Source organism: Felis catus, chromosome A1 (genome assembly GCF_018350175.1).
Source record: "Felis catus isolate Fca126 chromosome A1, F.catus_Fca126_mat1.0, whole genome shotgun sequence".
In the NCBI taxonomy this organism is placed as follows: Eukaryota; Metazoa; Chordata; class Mammalia; order Carnivora; family Felidae; genus Felis; species Felis catus.
In genome coordinates this window covers 123504705-123527680 of record NC_058368.1, presented here as the reverse complement: position 1 = coordinate 123527680, position 22976 = coordinate 123504705, and the positions used below count along the sequence as shown (strand labels likewise).

The 22976-nt window shown below is 42.8% G+C and overlaps 2 protein-coding genes across 3 annotated transcripts in view; both read left to right on the top strand.

Moving 5' to 3' along the window:
* The window catches only part of DHX29 (DExH-box helicase 29), a 46621-nt gene extending 45288 nt beyond the window's left edge, over window positions 1-1333 (top strand). For both annotated transcript variants that reach the window (XM_006927733.5, XM_003980963.6), the window contains exon 27: window positions 1038-1333. In XM_006927733.5, the coding sequence (XP_006927795.2) occupies window positions 1038-1093 (56 nt within the window). In that variant the 3' untranslated portion in view covers window positions 1094-1333. The remainder of the gene's footprint in view (window positions 1-1037) is intronic.
* Window positions 1334-19006: 17673 nt separating this feature from the next.
* CCNO (cyclin O) lies at window positions 19007-22305 on the top strand. Its single transcript, XM_003980991.5, has 3 exons — window positions 19007-20268; window positions 20884-21069; window positions 21588-22305. The coding sequence occupies exons 1-3, from the start codon at window positions 19885-19887 to the stop codon at window positions 22071-22073; spliced, it is 1056 nt and encodes a 351-aa protein (XP_003981040.2). The 5' UTR covers window positions 19007-19884; the 3' UTR covers window positions 22074-22305.
* The last annotated feature ends 671 nt before the right edge of the window (window positions 22306-22976 follow it).

Genomic DNA, 22976 nt, shown 5'->3' with positions numbered 1-22976 from the left:
TATCTTTTCTTTTTTTTAATGTCATAGTAGCCCCTAAGAATTTGAATGTCAGGCCATGGTCCCAGTTATCAGAATTTCCCATTGCAACCACTGAAACTCAGGGCATTCCTTCACTGAAGTGTCTAAAATAAAGAATTTCAGTATTACAGCCCTGATAATTACACCTATGTAAAAAGAGTAGTAAGAAGTTGTTAGGAAGTCACAGTATCAGAGCAACTGGTTAAAAGTAGAAGTATCTGTTAACAAAACCTCCTTAGCAAATAATGTGGCCTCTGTTGCTCTGTTTGTCAAATTAATTGGTGTTTGATACCTTTGTTGTGTAGAGAGATCTGTCACCTACCTATTGACACCTCTTCAAGAGCACTTTGCTGTTAAAGGTAATTGTTTCATGTTTAGTCCAAAGGAAACAAACGATTTCCTTCCTCCTTGCCCATGCTGTGGAGATCCCTACATCTTCTGAGGAACATGAAACAACCAGTAACCCCTGCAGTACATCTCAGCCAGCGCTCCTTCTCTCTCTCAAAATAAATAAACTTTTCAAAAAAACAACCATAAGATCTAAGTTTATTTATTTATTTTGAGAGAGAAGGAGAGTGAGGGAGAAAGAATCCCAGGCAGGCTCTGCATTAGGGCAATGCCCAATGCAGGACTCAAATCCACAAACTGTGAGATCATGACATGAGTTGAAATCAAGACTCAGACACTTAACCGACTGAGTCACCCAGGCGCCCCTTTAAGGAATTTTTAAAGAAACAATTCCTAATAAAGGACAAATAGTTACATCACATCATCTCTTTGGGCCTTAAGCCTATTTTTTGTCAAAGTAAGGTGTGGAATAATGGTAACAATAATTAATAATATTTGTAGTGCAACAAATTCTGTTATGTGGGCATCTCTTGTTTGAATCTTGTTGAAATTAGTATTGCATTCTAACTTAAAAGAATCTTTTAATCAAGTGTGCCTGTTGGTCACATGTGTATACATTGAGAATTTAGCCAGTGATAAATTTGTTCATGGTTTTTGTTTGTTTCACTCAGATGACAAGATACTACAGATCATTACAGAATTGATAAAAACAGAGAATAAGAACTGAAACTGAAAGTCATGGTCAACTGCTTTAAAAATTAAGATGAAGATACAGTCATGAAATTATGTGAAAATCGACCATCCCATTAAGTATTTCAGTACTTAAAATGTTGGTACTAGCCATAACTTAAAGGTGGTGGGAAAAAAGCACATACTTTAAACATGTGTAATTTTCTAGTTCCTTTTTAATGATGATTATTTGCAATGTATTTGCCACTACATTTACAATAAATTCTTTGGTATCATCCATGCTTTATACATCCTTATGTGCCTGCCTGTATAGATTCTGTAACTTAGTGTTGTGATTCCCTATGTATACACTCTATCCTCCAGCAGTCCTTCTCATCAGGAGAGTTTAGACCTTCTTGACCCAGAAGAGAAAATGAGCTTCAAAACCAGTTGTAATGTAATTAAATTTCCATGAAAATGAACAGCTTCAGAAGTCAGTTATTTAATATTTGATAATCAAAGTTAAAACCTAAATAAGTATACAGTATTAATAGATGCTATCTATCCACTAAGCATAAAGATGCAGTGCTAGAGAACAGGCAGGAATGGTTAATGCTACCGTTAACTTTGGGATGGATAGCTTATACCATTTACCTTTTCATATCAATGACCTTGAATCCTTGTTTGCACTCATAATTGGTAAAGTCAGTAAATGTGAGATAGTACTTGGATATTTTTTAGTGGCTTCAGTTGTTTCACTGAGAATCTTTTGAAACTCCATTTTGATTATGTAGAGGAATTTTCCCTTCATTTCTTATCAAGATTGTGGAAGAACTTCAAATATAGTCCTGTGTAGACCAAATGGCAGGAATTCTATCTGAAGGACAAAAGATTAGAATAGGAATCTAGTCCAAATGCTGGACTCTCATAATAGGTACTCAATATTTGTTGATAAGTGAATAAAAGAAGTTGTAACTTTCACTTTATGTGCAGGTGGAAGTAAAAATAAAATTAGAGATTGCTACTAAGTACTAACTTTCTGCCTGCAGTGTGATAAGGGAATTGAGAATAAGTCAAATATGATTGCAGTTTGGAATCACTAGCTAATGCCATTAATAGAACTGGAGACGTCAGAATAAAGAGTCTGTATGCTGGAGGAGGATCAGTTTGTGACCTACGGAGACTGGAGTCCTACAATAGAACTAATGTTTCCCATCACCTGAGTGTGCAAGCTAGTGCCCAAATGTTTTTTAGATATTAACTCATTTAATCCTCACAACAACCATCACAATAGGTAGTTCATTATACCCTTTTTACAAATGAGGAGACTGAGGCACAGGTAAGTGAACTAACTAGCTCCAGATCACAGTGATAGTAACTGGGCCAAGAACCATTTAAATTTCCGAAATGTAACCATTATTCCTTTGAAAATGTCAAACAGTAGCATCAGGATTAGGGCCAAAGGGCCCTCACCCATCACTTGGACCCAGGTCACCATCATCTTTCACCTACATCACTGTGGTAATCTCCAAACTAGGCTCTCCCCTTCTTACTCTTCTATAATCCGTTCTCCTCCATAACTTTAAGAATAATCTTTCAATTTTTTTTTTTTTTTTTAACTTGTAACTCCAGTATAGTTAACATACAGGGTTATTTTAGTTTCAGGTGTACAGTATAGTGATACAGCTCTTTGTATTAGTGCTCATTGTGACAAGTGCACTCCTTAATCCCCATCGCCTATTTAACCCATTCCCTGACCCACCTGCCTTCTGGTAACCATCAATTTGTTCTCTATAGTTAAGAATGTGTATTGTGATTTGTATCTTTTTCTCTTCTTTTTTTGTTCCTTAAATTTGACATGAGTGAAATCACATGCTGTTTGTCTTTCTCTGACTTCGTTCACTTAGCATAATACCCCCTAGTTCCATCCATGTTGTCACAAATGACAAGATTTCATTCTTTTATGGCTGAGTAATACTCTGTTGTGTGTGTGTGTGTGTGTGTGTATACATACACATGACCTACAAATTTCTAAATGATCTGTACCTTACAACTCTCCAACCTCCTTTTCTCCTGTCCCATTTCTCACAGTGCTCCAGCCACACCAGGCTCCTTTTGAATCCAACTGGCCTTTTCAACATTTGCACATGCTCTTCTCTGCTGTAAAGTACTGCTTCTGTTCTTTACCAAACAGAACTTATCCTGCATCATTGCTGTCTCCACAGACCACCCTACTGACTTCCTCACTGACCACTCTTCCTGAAGTACATCTCCCCTTCCAATTGTTCTTACGGCACAATAACTTTCCTCAGCATGTAACATCTGCTTTTTGATTTCTCCCACTAGACTATATGCTGCACTATGACGGCGTCACTCATGAATGTATACTGAGTACAATGCCTGGCACATACAGGCATTTAGTAAATGTCTGCCAAATGAATCATTGAGAATGAGGGAACTGAGAACAAGGAGTCAAATATGACCGCAGCTTCTTATGGAAGTCAAGAAAGATAATTAAGGGTGGCAAGGAAGGACATGGTCACAGGTCCCACAACCACCTACACATTCAAAGACTGACTAGGATGTATGGGACTCAGGCTATAGTTGATTCTAGAGAATAGATACACAACAGGTTTAGCAAGGAAAAAAAACATCACATAGACTGGCAGAATCTACACAGGCTTCCCGTACATGTTGTGCAGTCTTTCTACCCACAGAAACCCAGTTGAGACTCAGAGTCAAAAAGTATTTTTCTGGAGGTGGCTCATGTAGGCACAAAAATCAAAACTGTAACTATCAAAATTCCAGACTCCAGAAGAAAAGCAAGCATTCAGTGCCCCAAGCAGGCAAAACAGTGTTATCTGAAAAACATGCAACTTTTCAAAAGCCAAGCTCCCAGGCTCCAGCCAGGAGCCAACTCTGCAGGCAGGCTCTCCTAAAGATAGCAACCTGGGGGCTGCAATGTTAACCCTCCATACACACAAAGCCTAATTTTTAGGGAATGAATACAAACTCAAAGGCTGGGGCACCAAATCAGTACTCTTTACAGATATGAAGAAACAAGGCTAAGAGGTTGAGGAATGAGATATTTTAGGATGGGAAGATCCTCACTGATTTGCAGACAAAACAAATAACCAACAGAGAGACTAAGAATAATATTAGTATGAGGGGTGCTTGGCTCACTCAGTGGGTAGAACATGCAACTCTTGAATTCAAGCCTCATGGGCATGGAGACTATTTAAAATGTGTGTGTGTGTGTGTGTGTGTGTGTGTGTGTGTGTGTGTGTGTGTGTGTAATATTAGCATCAGAGAGAACCCAACAAAGAACTAAACAAGATTATCAGGAACAAGTTGGGAAGGCTTTTTGGCTTTCCTCAGCAATGAATGCTTAGGATCTTGAGGAGATGAACAGATAAAGTCGATAGTGGGCATTTTTTGCTTTCAGGTGACCATGAGATCTTAGAATGAAAAACACTGTCTCATTGAATCACTGTCCAAAAATGCTTACATAAAAGCAAACGGCACTAGAAGAGAGGCCATGGACAAGGAAAACGGAGAGGCTGAGGAATTAGAAGTCAGAATCTAATCCTAATTCATTGTGAATAAGTGAAAGGTAAGGAGGGTGATTAAGAAAGAGAATGTCAGAATTTATATATGTATGTATGTTTATTTTGAGAAAGTGCATGCATGCATGAGCAAGTGGGAGGTGGGGGCAGAGAGAGGGAGAGAGAATATCAAACAGGCTTTGCACTGTCAGTGCAGAGTCCGACACAGGGCTCAATCTCACAATATGATCATGACTTGAGCCAAAGTCAGGAGCAGGATGCTTAACTGAATGAGCCACCCAGGTGTCCCAACAATTTCAGGATTTAAAATTTGAGATGTAATTGTTGCAATAAGTAAACCTAACGCTGGTAGACAACAAAATAGACATGGGTATCACAGAAGATAGGTTCAGAAACAGGATGATCAATATGTTGTTTTAACAGTGTGGACGCAGGAAAAGGATGGAGAAGACTAGGCCAGTGCTATTGTGCTATGGTTGGTGGGAAAGCAGCAAAGTGCCGGACCTTAAATACAGGGCCCTAGAGATACACGGTGGCAGAAAGGAGGCAGAAGGGAGGGAGGGGATCGTATGAGAAAATGGCATTCTCTTCAGGTAAGAAGTTGTTGAATCCTGGTAGTGGTAGAGGAATATTTCAATCTCTTATCAAGGTACATCAATTCTTACATTCACAAGTAGAACAGTCTTAATTAGAGAAGATTAGCTGGAAGGAAAGGAAACATTAAAGGAAAGCAGATTTCTATTAAAAACTTTTTTCCAGGGGCGCCTGGGTGGCTCAGTCAGTTGAACTTCCAACTTCAGCCCAGGTCACAATCTCACGGTATGTGAGGCTGAACCCCACATGGGACTCTGTGCTGGCAGCTCAGAGCCTGGAGCCTGCTTTGGATTCTGTGTCTCCTCCTCTCTCTGTCCTTCCCCTGCTCATGCTCTGTCTCTGTCTCTCAATAGTAAATAAATGTTTAAAAAAAATTTTTTAAGCATTTTTTTCCATTAAAAATTTTTTAGGGGCTCCTGAGTGGCTCAGTTGAGGGTACAAGTTTGGCTCGGGTCATGATCTTGCAGTTTGTGCTTTGAGCCCACTGGGCTCACTGCTGAGCACAGAGCATGCTTCAGATCCTCTGTCCCCCTCTCTCTGCCCCTCCCCTGTTTGAGCTCTCTCATAAAAAAAACACTGAAAAAAATTGCAGGGGGACACCTGGGTGGCTCAGTCGGTTGACGGTCCGATTTCAGCTCAGGTCATGATCTTAAGTGATCTTATTTTTTTAAGGGCTCCTGGGTGGCTCACTTGAGCATACAAGTTTGGCTTGGGTCATTATCTCGTGGTTCATGAATTTGAGCCCCACATCCGGCTGGCTGCGGTCAGTGCAGAGCCTGCTTAAGATCTTCTGTCCTCCTCTCTCTCTGCCTCTTCCTGGCTTGTGCTCTTTCTCAAAAATAAATAAATCTTCAAAAAAAATTTTTCAACTGAACATTATGTGATAAGCACTGAACTAAGAGCTTTATTATATTTTTGTTTAGTCCTGACCACAATCCTAAGGGGAGACGGATAATTTATTTCCAATTTATAGATAAAGAAATTGAGGCTAAGAAGCTAAATTTTCTGAGGTCACTCAGCTAGTGAGGAAAAATGAAAAGACCATTCAAAAATAATCTGAGCAGTATATAGGCATAAGGATAGATGTATAGATCTATGAAACAGTATTGAGAATTCACAAATAAACCCACCCATCTATGGTAAGCTGCTTTTTAATAAGCGTGCCAAGACCATCAATAGATAAAGAGCAGTCTTTTCAAGAAATGATGCTGGGACAAATGGTTACCCATATGCAAAAGAATTAATTTGGACCCTGATCTTATACCATATTCAAAAAATTAAGTGCATCATAAAGCTAAAAGTAAAAACACTGGTTCTTCAAAGGACACCATCAAGGAAGTAAAAAGTCAACCCATGTAATGCAACAAATTATTTGAAAATCCTAATAAAGGGCTTGTATTTAGAATATATAAAGAAATGTTACAACTCAATGGTAAAAGAGAACCCAATTAAAAAATGAGCAAACTAGGAATAGAAGGAAATTACCTCAACATCATAAAGGACATAGATGAAAATCCCACAGCTAACATCATACCGATGTTGGTGAAAAACAAAGCTTTCACTCTAAGATCAAGAATGAGCAAGGATACCCACTCTAACCACTTTTATTCAGCATAGTACTGGAAGTACTAGCTAGAATAACTATGCAAAAAAGAGAAATAAAAGGCATTCAAATAAGAAAGGAAGAAGTAAAATTATCTTCATTTGCAGGTGACATATCATATGTAGAAACCCGTTACCTCTCTCCCTCTCTCCTCTCTCTCTCTCTCTGTCTCTCTGTCTCTCTCTCTCTCTCTCTCACACACACACACACACACACACAGTTAGAACTAATATTCAGCAAATTTGTAGGATTAAAAAAATTAACATCTAAATATCAGTTGCATTTTTACATACTTAACAAAGAACAGTCAAAAAAATTTAAGAAAACAATCCCATTTGCAATGGCATAGAAAATAATGAATTATTTAGGAAGAAGTTTAGCCAAGGAGGCAAAAGACTTGTGTACTAAAACACTGCTGAAATAAATTAAAGATGACACAAATAAAAGGAAAATAAATCCTTATGGATTGGAAGACTGAGTATTGTTCAAATGTCTATACTACCCAAAGCAATCTACAGATTTAATGCAATCCCTATAAAAGTCCCAATGGCATTTTTTACAGAAATAGAAAAAACAATTCTAGGGGTTCCTGGGTGTCTCAGTTGGTTGAGTGTCTGACTCTTGATTTCTGCTCAGGTTGTGGGATCAAGCCCATGTCAGGCTTGTGCTGAGGGTGAGACCTGCTTAAGATTCTCTCTCTCTCTCTCTCTCTCTCTCTCTCTCTCTCTCTCTCAGGTCATGATCTCATGGTTTGTGGGTTTGAGCCCCACATCAGGCACTTATAGTGCAGAGCCTGCCTAGGATTCTCTCTCTCCCTCACTCTAACCCTACCTGACTTGCGCTCTCGCTCACTCTCTCTCAAAATAAAAAATTAAAAAAATTATCTGTCTTCCTCTTTTCTTCTACCCTCCTTGCACGCTCTCTCTCTAAAATAAAAAAATAATAGAGGCGCCAGTCCGACTTCGGCTTAGGTAACGATCTCGCAGTTCATGAGTTGGAGCCCCACATGGGGCTCTGTGCTGACAGCTGAGAGTCTAGAGCCTGCTTCCAATTCTGTGTCGTCTTCTCTCTCTGCCTGCCCCCCACCCCATTCAAGCTCTGTCTCTCTCAAAAATAAATAAAAGCTAAAAAAAATTTTTTTAATAAAATAAAAAGTAATTTTAAAAAATAAAAATTAATAAAATTAAAAATTAAAAAAACAATTCTAAAATTTATAATGCAACAACAAATGACCCCAAAAGCCAAAACAATCTTGAGGAAAAAGAACAAAGCTGAAGGTCTCACACTTCCTGATTTCTAAACATTACAAAGCTACAGTAATCACAACAGCATGGTATTGGGATACCCAAGACAGACATATAAATCAACAGAGCAGAATAGAGGGCACAGAAATAAATCCACACCTACATGGTCAAATGATATTCAAGAAGTGTGCCAAAACCAAACAATGGGGAAAGGATAGTCTCTTCAACAGAAGCTCCTGGGAAAATTGGATATCCATATGCAAAAGAATGAAACTGCACCCCATCTTACATCATACATAATAACAATCAATTCAAAATGGATGTGGGGCGCCTGGGTGGCTCAGTCGGTTGAGCATCCGACTTCCGCTCAGGTCATGATCTCACGGTCTGTGAGTTTGACACCTGTGTCAGGCTCTGTACTGAATCTCAGAGCCCGGAGCCTGCTTCGGATTCTGTGTCTCCCTCTCTCTCTGCCCCTCCCCTGCTCATGCTCTGTCTCTCTCTGTCTCAAAAATAAATAAAACATTAAAAAAAAATTTTTTTAATGGATTAAACACTTAAAGCAAGATCTAAAACTGTAAAGCTCCTACAAGAAATGTAAAGGGAAAGCTTCATAACACTGGTAATGGAAATGGTTTATTGGATAGGCCACTAAAAGCACAGGCAAGAAAAGCAGGTAACGTCAAAGTAGAAAGTTTCTGCATGGCAAAGGAAACAATCAAAAGAGATAAAAGGCAACCTATGGTACAGGAGAAGATATTTGCAAGCCATGTATCTGAAAAGCGGTTAATATCCAAAATAAGTACTCCTATAACTCAATAACAACAACAACAACAAAAAAAAACCCAAAAAACCCAACAACAAATAACCCTAAATTATCTGATTTTAAAAATGAGCAAAGGACTATGAATAGACATTTCTCCAAAGAAGATGTAAAATGACCAGTAAGTATATGAAAAGATGACCGACACTGCTAACCATAAGGGAAATGTAAATCAAAACCATAATGAGGTATCACTTCACACCTGTTAGGATGGCTATTTAGAAAATAATCACTGTTAGCAAGGATGTTGGAAGTGCAAACTTTGCACACTGATGGTAGAAAGGTAAAATGGTGCAGTTGCTATGGAAAACAGTATGGAGGTTCCTTAAAAAATTAAAAATAGAAACACCATATGATCTACCATCATTCCCACTTCTGAATATTTATCCAGAAGAACTGGAATCACCATCTTAAAGACATGTTTATACTTTCATGTTTACTGCAGCATTATTCACAACAGCCAAGTAGAAACAACCTAAATGTTCAATGACAGATGAATGGATAAAGAAAAGGTGGTAAATGCATATCATGGAATATTTTTCAACTTTTAAGAAGAGGGGAATTCTGCAATATGTGACAACATGAATAAACATAGAGGACATTATGTTAAGTGAAATAAGCCAGTCACAGGACAAATACTGCATGATTCCACATACATGAGGTATCTAAAGTGGTCAAACTCACAGAAACAAAATAGAGTGGTGGTTGTTAGGAGCCGGGAAGGAGGAGAAATGCGGAGCTGCTATTCAATGGTATTAAGTTTCAACCACAAACATAAAAAAAATTCTAGAGATCTGCTATACAACACTAATACCATATGTGTGTACTTAAAATTTATTAAGAGGGTAGATCTCACATGTGTTTTTCACCACAATAAAAAAAACAAAGGATATGAATAGGTTTTTTCCCCAAAGAAGATATACAAGTGGCTAAAATTCATGGAAAGATGTTTAAGAGTGTTAATAATTAGAGAAATGCAAATGAAAACCCTAACGAGGTACTTCCTCACCACTACTAATATAACTAAAAAGGCAGACAATATCAAGTGTTGGTAAGAATTTGGAGAAAATGGACCCCTCATACATTGCTGGAGGAATATATAATTGTGCAACCACTTTGGCAAACAGTTCCTCAAAAAGTTAATCAAAGAATCAATACATGGCCCAGCAGCAATTCCATTTCTAGCTATATACCCCAAAGAAATAAAAACCTATGTCCACAGAAAAAGCTGTACATCACCCAAAGAGCCAAAGCAATCTTGAGAAAGAAGCACAAAGCAGGAGATACCAAGCTGCCAGATTTCAAACTATACTACAAAGCTATAACAGTCAAAACAGTATGGTACTGGCAAGAAAAAAGACACACAGAGATCAATGAAATAGGACAGAGAGCCCACAAGTAAACCCATGTTTAGGAGGTCAAGATGCACTTGGGGCTTCATTGGTTGAGCATCCAACTTCAGCTCAGGTCATGATCTCACAGTTCATGAGTTCGAGCTCTGTGTCGGGCTCTGTGCTGACAGTTCAGAGCCTGGAGCCTGCTTCGGATTCTATGTCTCCTTCACTCTCTTCCCCTCCCTCCCTCCCTCCCTCCCTCCCTTCATGTCTTTCTCTCTCTCAAAAATAAACCAACATTTAAAAAAAATGAGAAGGGGGGCGCTTGGGTGGTGCAGTCGGTTAAGCGTCCGACTTCAACCAGGTCACGATCTCGCGGTCCGTGAGTTCGAGCCCCACGTCGGGCTCTGGGCTGATGGCTCAGAGCCTGGAGCCTGTTTCCAATTCTGTGCCTCCCTCTCTCTCTCTGCCCCTCCCGCATTCATGCTCTGTCTCTCTCTGTCCCAAAAAAATAAATAAACGTTGAAAAAAAAATAAAAAAAAAATGAGAAGGTCAATTAATCTATGAGAAAGGAGACAAGAATATACCATGGGGAAAAGACAGTCTTCTCAGGAAATGGTTTTGGGAAAACTAAATAGCTACATGCACAAGAATGAAAATGGACCACTATCTTACACCATATATGAAAATAAATTCAAAATGGATTAAAGACTTGAATGTAAGATCTGAAACCATAAAACTGCTATGAAAAAACACAGGAAATAAACTTTCTGCCATTGGTCTTAGCAATAATTTTTTGACCAGTCTCCTGAGGAAAGGGAAACAAAAGCTAAAATAAAGAAATGAGACTATATCAAATGAAAAATCTTTTGGACCGTGAAAGAAACCAGTAACACAACAAAAAGGCAGCCTACTAAATGGGAAAAGATATTTTCCAATCATACATCTGATAAGGGGTTAATATCCAAACTATCCAACCAACCATTATAAAATGGGCAGCAGGGGCACCTGGGTGGCTCAGTCAGTTGAGCATCCCACTTCAGCTCCAGTCATGATCTTGCAGTTTGTGAGTTCAAACCCTGTGTTGGGCTCTGGACTGACAGCTCAGAGCCTGGAGCCTGCTTCAGATTCTGTGTCTCCCTCTCTCTCTGCCTCTCCCCAACTTGTGCTCTCTCTCTCAAAAATAAATCAATATTAAAAAAAAATGTAAAGAAATGAATGTTACAGGAATGTATTCTCCAGAATACGGGAGAATTATGTTATAGTCTAGAATGCAATTCTAAAATACAATCTAGAATGCACAATGTCTGGAACAAATCAGATGCTTCTTAAGCAGTTCACACGTATATGCCTCTAAGCTGAAACAGAAATAGCAGATATGGTAATAATACAGAAATGTGGGCCATAATGTTGAGGAACATTGAGCATCTGTCAGTCTCTCCAAAGTACTAGGAAACACTGCTCCTGAAGGATACAACTTTAACATCCAGACTTGCCACATGGGAAGAAAATAAATTCAGCCACTCTATCCATTCATTTCAAACCCACATAGCTAACCACACTTAGAGAGTGGAGCCTGCCTCTCAACAGGGCACCTAACTTCCAACAGGGCAACCAAACTTGCTACTTGCTGAAAGCTTTTGTTAACTGCAGACCCTTGGTGGCTTTTCTCATAAATTCTAAGAAATATGTGACAAGGCAGCCCTCAACAGCTGCTCTGTTTTGATCTGCACCCTGTGATTTGACATTCAAGTAGCTGCATTACATATCATGTCCTTCAGCCTTCCCCTTTGTTGTTCTTCAATAGGACCAGCTTTGCTTTCCATTTAGGACAAAGGGTTATTTTACCACAGTCTAAAGATACTAATTGCTGCCCTCTTTGTTGTCTGTGTGGTAGGGAAAGAAAAGACACGATAGATCTTCCCTATTTAACAGAGGAGCCTGAGGTTATTTTAACATAGGACGCCCCACTGGACATTAAAAAGAACTTTCTGCAACCCGCAGCCTCATCATTTAAAATAATAAAAGTAACAATAATAAGCACAGAGATGTACTAGCTTTATCTTTCATGTGGTTGGGTAAAATTCACTGTGTACAGTGAGCCTACTTCAAATTCACGTCTTTGCCAATCACCTTGAGATAACTACTTCAGGAGAATTTATCCTTATCTAAACATTTGTAGGATTCCCTCCCCACCAGAAAACACTGCTCCCCAAACAAGGACATATCAATTGAACCGATATTTTGAGAAATCTCACTTAGGGAATGGATTTGCGCAACATTAAAAGAAAAAGACATTTTCACTTGTGAACACAAGCAGCACATGAGCATTGCTTTCCAAAAGGCATCCCTCACCATCTAACTGAAAATACTCCCCATTCACTCTCCAGGGCAGCACACTCAAATTGCTGCACAGACTTACTACGTGAGAGAGAGAGAGAGAGAGAGAGAGAGAGAGAGAGAGAGAGGGAGAGAGAAAGAGAGAGAGAGAGACACACACACAAAGCAAGAGGTGGGGACAGGTAGAGAGGGAGGGAGAGAGATAATCCGAAGCAGACTCTGTGCTGTCAGTGCAGAGCCCAACACAGGGCTCCTATGACCTGAGCCCAAATCGAGGGTCAGACGCTTAACCGACTGAGCCACCCAGGCACCCCTGATATCGTTTACATTTTGTTCACAGTTTTACTTTCAGCCTCTCCCCTCCCCATTCTGTGCAAGCAGAGGCCTTGTGTATCCTATCCACTGCTGCAAACCTAGAGCAGTGCCCAGTACTTAGTAGGCACTTGTTAAATATTGGCTGTGAAATGGAAGAGACAGACAACTACAGTATTTAGGTACAGTGATATTCTAGTAACAGATCTTTTTTTAAAGATCCTTTATTGGTTTGTCTTGGATCTACTAATTAATTTAAAATGCATGTTCACACCAAGCATGGAAGGTGGAAAGAAAGCTGAACATTTAAACAACCTATCAGTCACTGCTAAGGTACAAACCCACCCGTTTTTTTCCCCTCACTCTTCAGGTCAGCTTCCTTTATGAGACCATCTCTTCACTCTGAGCAAGGCTGCCAGATAACCAAATTTGCCCTCTCCCGACAATTTAAACTTGTTTATTCGGCACCAGTGCTCTCTGTGAGAAACTAAGTCAACTGTCACTTTCTCATGTCATCACCTGCTAAGAGGTGGCTGGTTCACAGAAATCAGATACAGTCTGTGGTCATCACACTCCAAATGGCTTCACACTTCTCTTAGCCTTGAAGCCTTGCTTCTTTTTCCCTAGCTCAACTTGTGCCTCCTGGCACATGCTTGGGGTAGGGAACTCTGCCTGCCTTGCTAAACTACACCACAGAGCCTCCAGGTTTATCACAAAGAGGTCCAACCAGCTCTGACCCACTGGGCTCCTCCATCTTTTGTGGACTCTGTTCCCTCAGCTTTACTCTTCTTTCTAAGCAGTGGCCCAAGCGTGGACTCAAAGCCTTTTCTTGGTTCTCGCTTAGCATTTAACGAACATAGAAGAGCATAAGGATGAATGTCCAGGCTAGAATCACAGACTTGGGCTTAAATCCTAGTTTTCCGCTTACTAGCTGTGTATCTTCAAGCAAGCACCTGATCCTCTCTAAAAATTCTCTCATTTGTAGAATTGGTAAAATAACTGTACCTCTTTCGTACGGTTGAAGTGATGGTTAAGTGCTACAATAAATAAAAGTGCAACATAACAAGACCTAAGAAGTCACTGAAGGCTGGCAATAACAAGGTCCTATGTGATCTGGCCCCATGACCTCTCCCACCTCATCTGCTGCTCTCCTTTTCACTCCAACTCCAGCTACACTGGTGTCCTTGCTGTTCCTCCACATGGCAGACCTGCTCATGCCTTGGGGCCCCTGCATCACTATTTTCTCTGGCTAGGATGCTACCCCCTCAGATGTCCACATGGCCAACTCCCCCATTTCCTAGAGTTCTCTGCCCAAATTTTTCCAGTGAACTTTATCTAACTAATCTATTAAATAACACAATCTACCTGTGGCACTCCCCGTGTGCCAGTCCCTGTATTGCTTGTCTCTCCGGGCACTTCCATCCCTATAAACTCCATGAAGACCGGGATATTTGTCTGTTCCGTTCACTGATATATAATCCAACTTCCAAAAGAACAGTTTCACTTATGAAGTTACAAAACTTTGCTCCCGGACTGTTCTACTCCATCCGCTCTTTCTATGTCCACATATAATAGTGATCACCATTTTTCAGGACTAACCTGGGTTCCCTGTTTTCTAACTTCCAGGCCACATGCATATGAAAAATGCTATTTTTGAAACAGATTACACATAAATATAGTTCAAAATTCAAAAGATCATGACAGTGTATAGCAGGAAGACCCTCTCTCTCTTATTTCTGTCTCCCAGGATTTCTTCCCAAAGGCAATCAATGTTACCAGTTTCTTGTGTATCTTTCCAGAGAGATTCTATGCATATATAAACATATATGTAGATATTCTCCTTTTTTTTTACACAAGTGACAATATATTTGACATACTGCTCTGTACCTTGCTTTATTTAACACTGTATTTTGAAAATCCTTCTACATCAGTCCATAACCATCTACCTCATTCTTTTTTTTTTTTATTTTTTTTTAACATTTATTTATTTTTGAGACAGAGAGAGACAGAGCATGAATGGGGGAGGGTCAGAGAGAGAGGGAGACACAGAATCCAAAACAGGCTCCAGGCTCTGAGCGGTCAGCACAGAGCCCGACGCGGGGCTTGAACCCACGGACTGCGAGATCATGACCTGAGCTGAAGTCAGACGCTTAACCGACTGAGCCACCCAGGCGCCCCCTTTTTTTTTTTTAAGTAGGCTCTACAACAAGGAGCCCAACTTGGGGCTTGAACTTACCATCCTGAGATCAAGACCCGGGCTGAGATCAAGAGTTGGATGCTTAACCAACTGAGTCACCCTGGTGCCCCCTGCCTCATTCTTTTTAACAGCTGCATAATATTTTGTGTTTTAGATGTCCCTTATTGAACACAATCAATGTTTTGCTTTTAACAAGGATATTGTGATAAACACCTTTTTATAAAGTAATTTTGCACTGATGCAGAATAATTATCAAGGAGTGGAAATGCAGAGTTAAAGATTATGTACATTTTAAATCTTTACAGATCTTGCCAAATTGTCTTCCAAAATGGCTGTACCAATTTACACTCTCACCAAAAACATGAGGTCTATTTCCCTAAATCCTCTTACCAAACGTTTGAACTTTTATCATTCAGATTATGTACAATATAGTATCTCATGATGGATTTAGCTTGCATTTTTCTTGTTATGAGTGAATCATGGAGGACTGTTCCCTCCTGACACCTTGGATCTACACGGGCAATTCTACCATCTAAAGGGAAAGGACCAAAGAGAGCATCAGGCTATCACAGTCTGAAGAAAACCTTTCAAGGCCCACTGAAGCAAGTCACTAAGTCTCCCGTATTTCAAAAGAGCTGGGGCCTGAAGTGGCCCCAAACAGAATGCTACTTTGCTTACTACTCTTTTACTTCTTCTCAATGTCCAATTCTTATCATATATGTAGGTATATCAGCAAAATTATGGCAGTTATTATTTTCCTCAGCCACATTGGATACCAGAAATTCACTTCTCTGACTTCAAGTATCCTAAACACTTTCCAGTTTGGGCACTTAACCACATTAATAGAAAACAGTCTTTAGTAAATTTAATTTTTAGTGACCAATATAAATTTTAGTGACTTAAAATCAAAAGTGAGCTCAAGGATCTTGAGGTGCTAACAAAATAGTTCACATATCTGGCACCAACCCCAACCCACCTACTCTGTTTGCTAAACAAGGTATTGTTAGTAAATGCATTTCTCCTACCTCAATCACTGTCCAAGCCCTGGGGCAGGATGAGGGTGGGGGTTTTTCATTGAAGATGAAGTGCCAAACTGGAAAAAAAACAAAACAAGGTAACTTTAGTTCTATTATATTAATACTCTCTTGCGGGTTCCAAAAACCACACCTGAAAATAAGCAGGGTCAAATCATGGTTAATCAACCTTCATTATAAAAGACTGGGCTTAATTAGGTCCTACATCTTTTTGTTTGTTTGTTTGTTTAATGTTTGTTTATTCATCTTGAGATAGAGGTGAGAGAGAATCTCGAGCAGGCTCCACATTGTCAGCATGGAGCCCAATGTGGGGCTTGAACCCATGAGCTGTGAGATCATGACTTAAGCCAAAATCTAGAGTAGGACACTTAACTGATTGAGTCACCCATGTGCCCCTAGGTTCTATGTCTTTAAAGTATTTTAGATCTACCTAGTGCCTTTAAGGTGCATTGCACCCAGGTCTCAAATTAGAAAAGAGAAATTAATTTTAAAGACGCCTCATAAGAAAAATAAAAAGCCCTTAACTTGGACCATATTGTTCATACCATAAATACTGCATCTAAATGGCCTCCAGTCTTTTTCCCTACAATCCATTTTCCACACATCAGCCAGAATAATCTTTTAAAACAAAAGACAGATTTTCTCTCTTTGGATTAAGACCTCTTCAGTGGCTTCAGGTAAAGTCTTTAGCATTTAATGTACCTTCAAGACACTGCATGACCTTGCTGTTGAAACAGTATCATGCTGATTATGGAACAGGGAGCCAGGCTGAGTTTGAATCCTTGTTCTACCCTTTACTATCTGTGGCACCTTGGCCGAATTAATTTTCCTCTTACTCCTCAATTTTCTTATCTATAAAATGAGGACAATAATAGACTCTATCTCATAGAGTTGTCGTGAAGATTAAATACTATAATAATATTCATATGGATCATAACACAGTACCAGACATACAAGTTTTGGGTCAGTATTAACGATTATCTCACTTTTTCTCTCCCTTACAACTCTGTGTTCCAGCCATTCCTTATCAGGTAGACCCTAGAATGTTACAAGAGCCATAATTTCAGACCTTCCAACATCCTATTCCTTTTTGTGGGGAATTGTCACCCAAATCCCTCTTCTCTTCTTTCACCTTCTGTCTCACCCCACCTTCTGTCTTAGCTTAACCATCACTTGCATGGGAAGCCTTTCCAGACCAGGTCAATTAGCTCTACCATGGGCTCCATGATACCCAGATGGGGCTGCCAGATGTTATAAGGCCCAGTTAAATTTGAATCTCAGATAAACAATAATCTTTTAGTTTAAGTATGACCCACAAAATATCTGGATATCAGATAAATAACAATCTGTCAGTATAAACGTGTCCCATGCAATATTTGAAACAGACTCATGCTAAAATTTATCTGACACTTCATTTTAACTGGGTGTCCTGTATTTTATTTGTCAAGCCTACACCCAGGAGATCCTCTATCACAATAATTTTTGAAATGTGACCAGTGGTTGTTTCTCCCACTAGAGTGCCAGCTCTGTGCCGGAAGGACCCCAGAAACTTTTTTCTTTTCTTAAGTAATATCTACACCCAACTTGGGGCTCAACTTGAGATTAAGAATTGCGTGCTCCACCAACTGAGCCAGCCAGGCACCCCAGGACTCATGAAGCCCTCATAGCTGTCTTAGACCTGGCATCGCAGGCAGTCCACAAATACCAAGGAATATATCACCCATCAGTACAAAGCTCAGGTACTGCCTGTTGGGAGTTAACTACAGACACTAGCCTCACATCCACAGGTGGATAAAATGACCCTTCTGCTTTTTCACAATATCTCCAGGATGATATTGACTTCCCAATGAAGGCTTTAAGGTGACCCCCCTACTTCATGTTCAAAAAGGACTTTGAGTTTTCACTTATTTCACTTGACTCTCAAGCCAAGTATTAACAACCACATTTAACAAATGAGGAAACAGAGGCTCAGAGAATGGAAACAGCTAGCCCAGGATGACCAATAAATGGGAGCAACAATATTGACCCTAGAAGTTGACTTTGTGCTCCTTCCACTGTACCAAATGGCCATCTGGGCTAATGAGAAGGCTCAGAATTCCTAGGTCCTTCCTCCTCATCCAGAAAGCTTCTCAAGGAAAAACTCTGATATCTGAGCCCTCTCCACAGATTTAACTGCTCCTCCCTTAATGGTCCCCCAGCAAAAGCTTGAGAGAAGACAAGTCCTAGCACCTGTATCTTGAAAGAGCGGTGATTCTTACCTCATCTCTCAAGTTACAAATGTCACTGTTTAGGTCTATAACTAAAGACCTTGCTCAGAGTTACAGGGAAATAGGAGTAAAACTTACCAGAACCCCAAATCTGTCTCTTTTCTCTTTCCTCCATCTCTACGAGTCAACACCCCCACATGCAACTAAATTTCTAGGGACAGGGATTTAAATTTGATTATACACATTTCTCTGCTTTCTTCTGACATGAGGTGGGAATGGCTCAACCTGCTCTTGCAACCTCACTTCTTGGAGTTCTTCTGGAAAGTTCATCAAACTGAGGGTTGTGGGTTTTCTGCCACTGAGAAATGCCTACAAGGCTGACTAGATGCTACTTGTGCCCCTTTTCCTCAGGATACGAGCCCCTTAGGAAGGTTCTCTCAGGCAGAAGACTCCAACTTCTACCAGGACAGGAAGCTAGGAACCAAACCAGCAGTGCCCTGAGGAAACTGCCGCATCCAGTCTAGTCTTTCCTGCCTGGGCACTCCGCTTCTGGTTCCAGCTTTATTTTTTTGAGCTTCTGAAGGAGCAAAAACGGAGAGCAGGGAATAATCAAGGAGGATTGAGCTGCCCCGGGGAGCGGGTTAGAAGCTAATGACATAAAACAGAAAAGGCCGTGAGCAATTCGATCAAGCTAGCAATGCAACCCTCCAACCATGTTATGTTCGTAACAGCTCCAGTTTACTTGGTTTGGGGTGGCAAGGGCGGAGCAAATGTTTTAAGACTGCAAATCGGCAATCGGAGGTTTGCGGGGCACTTTTTCTGGTTGATTTCAGCACTATTGCCTGCCTGGCTGGCTGGAGTAGCTCCCAGATACGTAGCGCAGAGGAACTTGCGGAGGCCCTGCTCCCCGAGAGCGGCGCAAAGAGGGACACCCGGGTCCTGGGGTCCCGCCTAAAAAAAAAATTACAAACGCAGTCGAATTAGAATTACTGCTTGTATGGGTTACTAAGAAAACTCCTGTGCTGACAGGATTCTAGTTGGAGCCTTCGTTTGGAGTTCGGAAGCTAACTTTTGCAAAATTACCAACCTGGATTAGAGGCTGCGTAGAAAGCGCTAGCACGTACGAGATTATCCGGACCAGGACTCGGCGACAGCCGCGGAATCTTTTTCCCGGAGCAATTGAGCCCCTGGGCGGTACTCCGCGCCCTCTCGGCCAGGCCACCGCCCCGCCCCCACCCTTGGAGGCGCGCACTGCTCCAGCTGCTAACCTGGGTTACCTGGGTAACGCAGGACGCGCGCGGAGCTAGCAACTCCCCGCGGGTGCGCTCACACTCGAGTAGCTCCTCCTCTCCCTTGCGGGCTGCGCAAGCCGGACGCTGCCAGCCGCTCGCTCCGAAGCGGTTCTTTAGCCGGGAAAACTCGGCCTCGTGCCGCTCAGTAATCAGCCAGTGAGAAGCCGGGGGTGTGGTAGAGGGCAGAAGCCCGCCGAGTACTTAGGGCCTCGCCGCCGGTTTCGCCAGCCTATTTCGCACTTTCTTGAGGGCCTTCGGTTCCCCGCAGGTGGGGAATCACCGAGCGCCCACCAGACTGCATAATGGTGACCCCCTGCCCCACGAGTCTCGTGAGCCCCGCCGCCCGGGCTAGGAGGCGGGACGACCAGAACCTCCGCGCCCCGGTGAAGAAGAACAGGCGCCCACGTCTCCGGAGGAAGCAGCCGCTGCAGCCACTAAGCCCGTGCCCACTCCCCGGAGACTCCGGTGTTTGCGACGTGTTCGAGTCCCCCAGCTCCGGATCTGATGGTGCAGACAGTCCAGCAGCTTCCGCGGCGCTAGGCTGCAGCCCCCTACCTGCTCCTGCCCAGCAGTTGGAGCAGCTAGATCTACAGACCTTCCGTGACTACGGTCAGAGCTGCTACGTCTTCCGCAAGGCGAGGGAGAGCCACTTCCACCCGCGGGAGTCGCTGGCGCGGCAGCCACAAGTGAGGCGCTGGTAGAGCGAGCTCCCCACCGCCTCTCCTCTTGCTCTTTCTTCTGCTGTTTGCTCTCCGCAGCGCCCCCGCCCGCGCTCACGGAGGTTCTCAGTCCAAGCGGGAAGGGGCTTTGGAGGACCGGGCCACCGTCCTCATTTTACAAATGGAGAAGAGTGGGGCCTAGATGGCTTAAGTGACTTGTCCGAAGTTTCCATACTGGTTAGCGGGGACACGGTAGAATGCAGACGAGTCAAGAAAGTTTCTAGGCTCGAGTAAGGACTCCTCCCGACCCCGGGCAAGCTATTTAACAATTCTGAGCTTGTTTCTTAATCTGAATAGTAGGGGCCCCTTCCTCTCACTGAATTGATCTGAGGATTACACAAGGTAATGTGTATACACACGCGGCCCGAGGGCCAGGTACGAATGTGCGCATTCCGGCCCCTTGCCCGTCCATTGCTCTCTGCGCAGCAGCGCTGCCCAGTTTTTCCCCAGTTACCAGCGCATTTACGTTTCTCCTTTGTGCCTTACTCCAGGGAAGCTCTCTAGGTTTTTTTGGCTGGTCCCTGACGCAGACCTTCTTTGCGCTAGGCTCAGCCGGTCCTCCCCCCACCTCCCTCCCGGCAGGTAACGGCGGAATCCCGCTGTAAGCTGCTTAGCTGGCTGATCCCCGTGCATCGCCAATTCCGTCTCTCCTTCGAATCGCTGTGCCTGGCGGTGAACACTCTGGACCGCTTTCTTACCACCACCCCTGTGGCTGCAGACTGCTTCCAGCTGCTGGGGGTCACGTCCCTGCTTATCGCTTGCAAACAGGTACTTGCACACGGGGTCTTAGGGGACTGCCAAACTCTTGGCCACTCTCTGGTCACCACCCGGCTTTCCAAGTGCACACGACTTAGTGCTGGGCTTTCTGAATTAATTTTGTTATACATTTCCAAACGTATGCACCCCACAGCTTTAACTTGACAGTTTTCCCCCACCCCCAACCAACAGTCCTTTCACCCGGCCCCCAAAGAAATAGGCTGAAGTCAGTCCCAAGAGTAAGTCCCAACAGCTCTTGGTAGCCTTGTTATTCTAAGCCCCCCGGGGGGAAAAGTCTTTAAAACTTCTCAAATCTTTTTTTAGCTGGACTACTGTCCAGTTAGAGAAACTACGCTGGAACTATACCCCAGGTGATTAAAGGGGAAGTAACGCAGAGGCGACGGCCCAGCTATCTCGCTGGAAGGGATGGGGGACAGAGGGAGTGCTAGTTTTCTCCGGGATTTCATACGGGGGTGGGCGTCCGGCCCTGGATGCTGCTTTGCGGGGTCTGAACGCCCCTGTATTAACAGGTGGAGGTGCACCCGCCACGCGTGAAGCAGCTCCTGGCCCTGTGCTGCGGTGCCTTCTCCCGGCAGCAACTCTGCAACCTCGAGTGCATCGTGCTGCACAAACTGCACTTCAGCCTCGGCGCACCAACCATCAGCTTCTTCTTGGAGCATTTCACTCACGCCCGCGTGGAGGCTGGGCAGGCTGAAGTCTCCGAAGCCCTGGAGGCACAAGCCTTGGCCCGCGGCGTGGCGGAACTGAGCCTGGCCGACTATGCCTTCACCAGCTATACTCCCTCCCTGCTGGCCATCTGTTGTCTGGCGCTGGCGGACCGTATGCTCCAGCTCCCGCGCCCGGTGGACTTGCGCCTAGGCGGGCACCCTGAGGCCGCACTGCAGGACTGCCTGAGCAAGCTGCAGCTACTGGTGGCCATAAACGAAACCTCCCTGACTCACATGCTGCCCTTCCAGATATGCGAGAAGTGCAGCCTGTCCCCGAAATTGAAATGAAAGAGACCTTGGGTTTCCTTTTTTATCCTAGCCCAGCTGCTGGACCTCTCCCATTGCTTTGAAGGAATACTGTTTTGGCCCACAGAGGGGTTCAGGGCTCCTACTTGATCACGAGGTCATCCTGCAGGTTGCAAATAGTGTAGCATCTCCTTGTTTATTTATTTTCCTAAGAGCACATGAGAGACCCGAGTTTTTCCCCAATAAAAAGACTATCTGTGTTGGTTTGTCTGAATGCTAGGATTGCCCGTGTTATCTCAAGGGAAGGAAGGTGAAAGCAGTTGGGGAATAGAGGCTGTCCTTAACGATGGAAGGGTCCTGCTTCCCTTCAGTCCACTCTGTAGCTAGCATACCTATGTGGGAACACCAGGTCTGCGGGTCCCTTATAGGCCTGTATCCTGTGACCCTCTCATGAGGCTGAGGACTGCTCATTCCCAGAGGTCCAAAGGGAAGGTGGGATGTGAACTTGAATAGAACCCACAGCAGGCCATGCTGTCTGGAGGGGCTGGGGTGCAGAGGATGCCCAGCTGGCAAGCTTTGGTGACTATACATGCCCATGAATTAGGGTAAAGAAAGAGCTACCCTGGCAACTAACAGATGTTGGGAATGAAGGCATTGCAGGCAGTTGTGACCACTATAAATACAGCCCTTTTACCCTGCAATCACTTGGTTCAACAGTTCACATATGTCTTACACCTGCTGCATGTGAGCCCAGGATAACAATGACATAGTAATCATAGCTATCATTCAGTGCTTAAATGGACCAGGTACTGTGTTCAGCATTCATTATTTTAATCCTCCAATACTATGAGGCTGAGTTGATTATCCCATTTTCCATAGAAGAACACTGGCCCACGGGGTGGGTAAAGAATAGTAGAGGAACCAAGATGTGAAGGCAGTTGATTG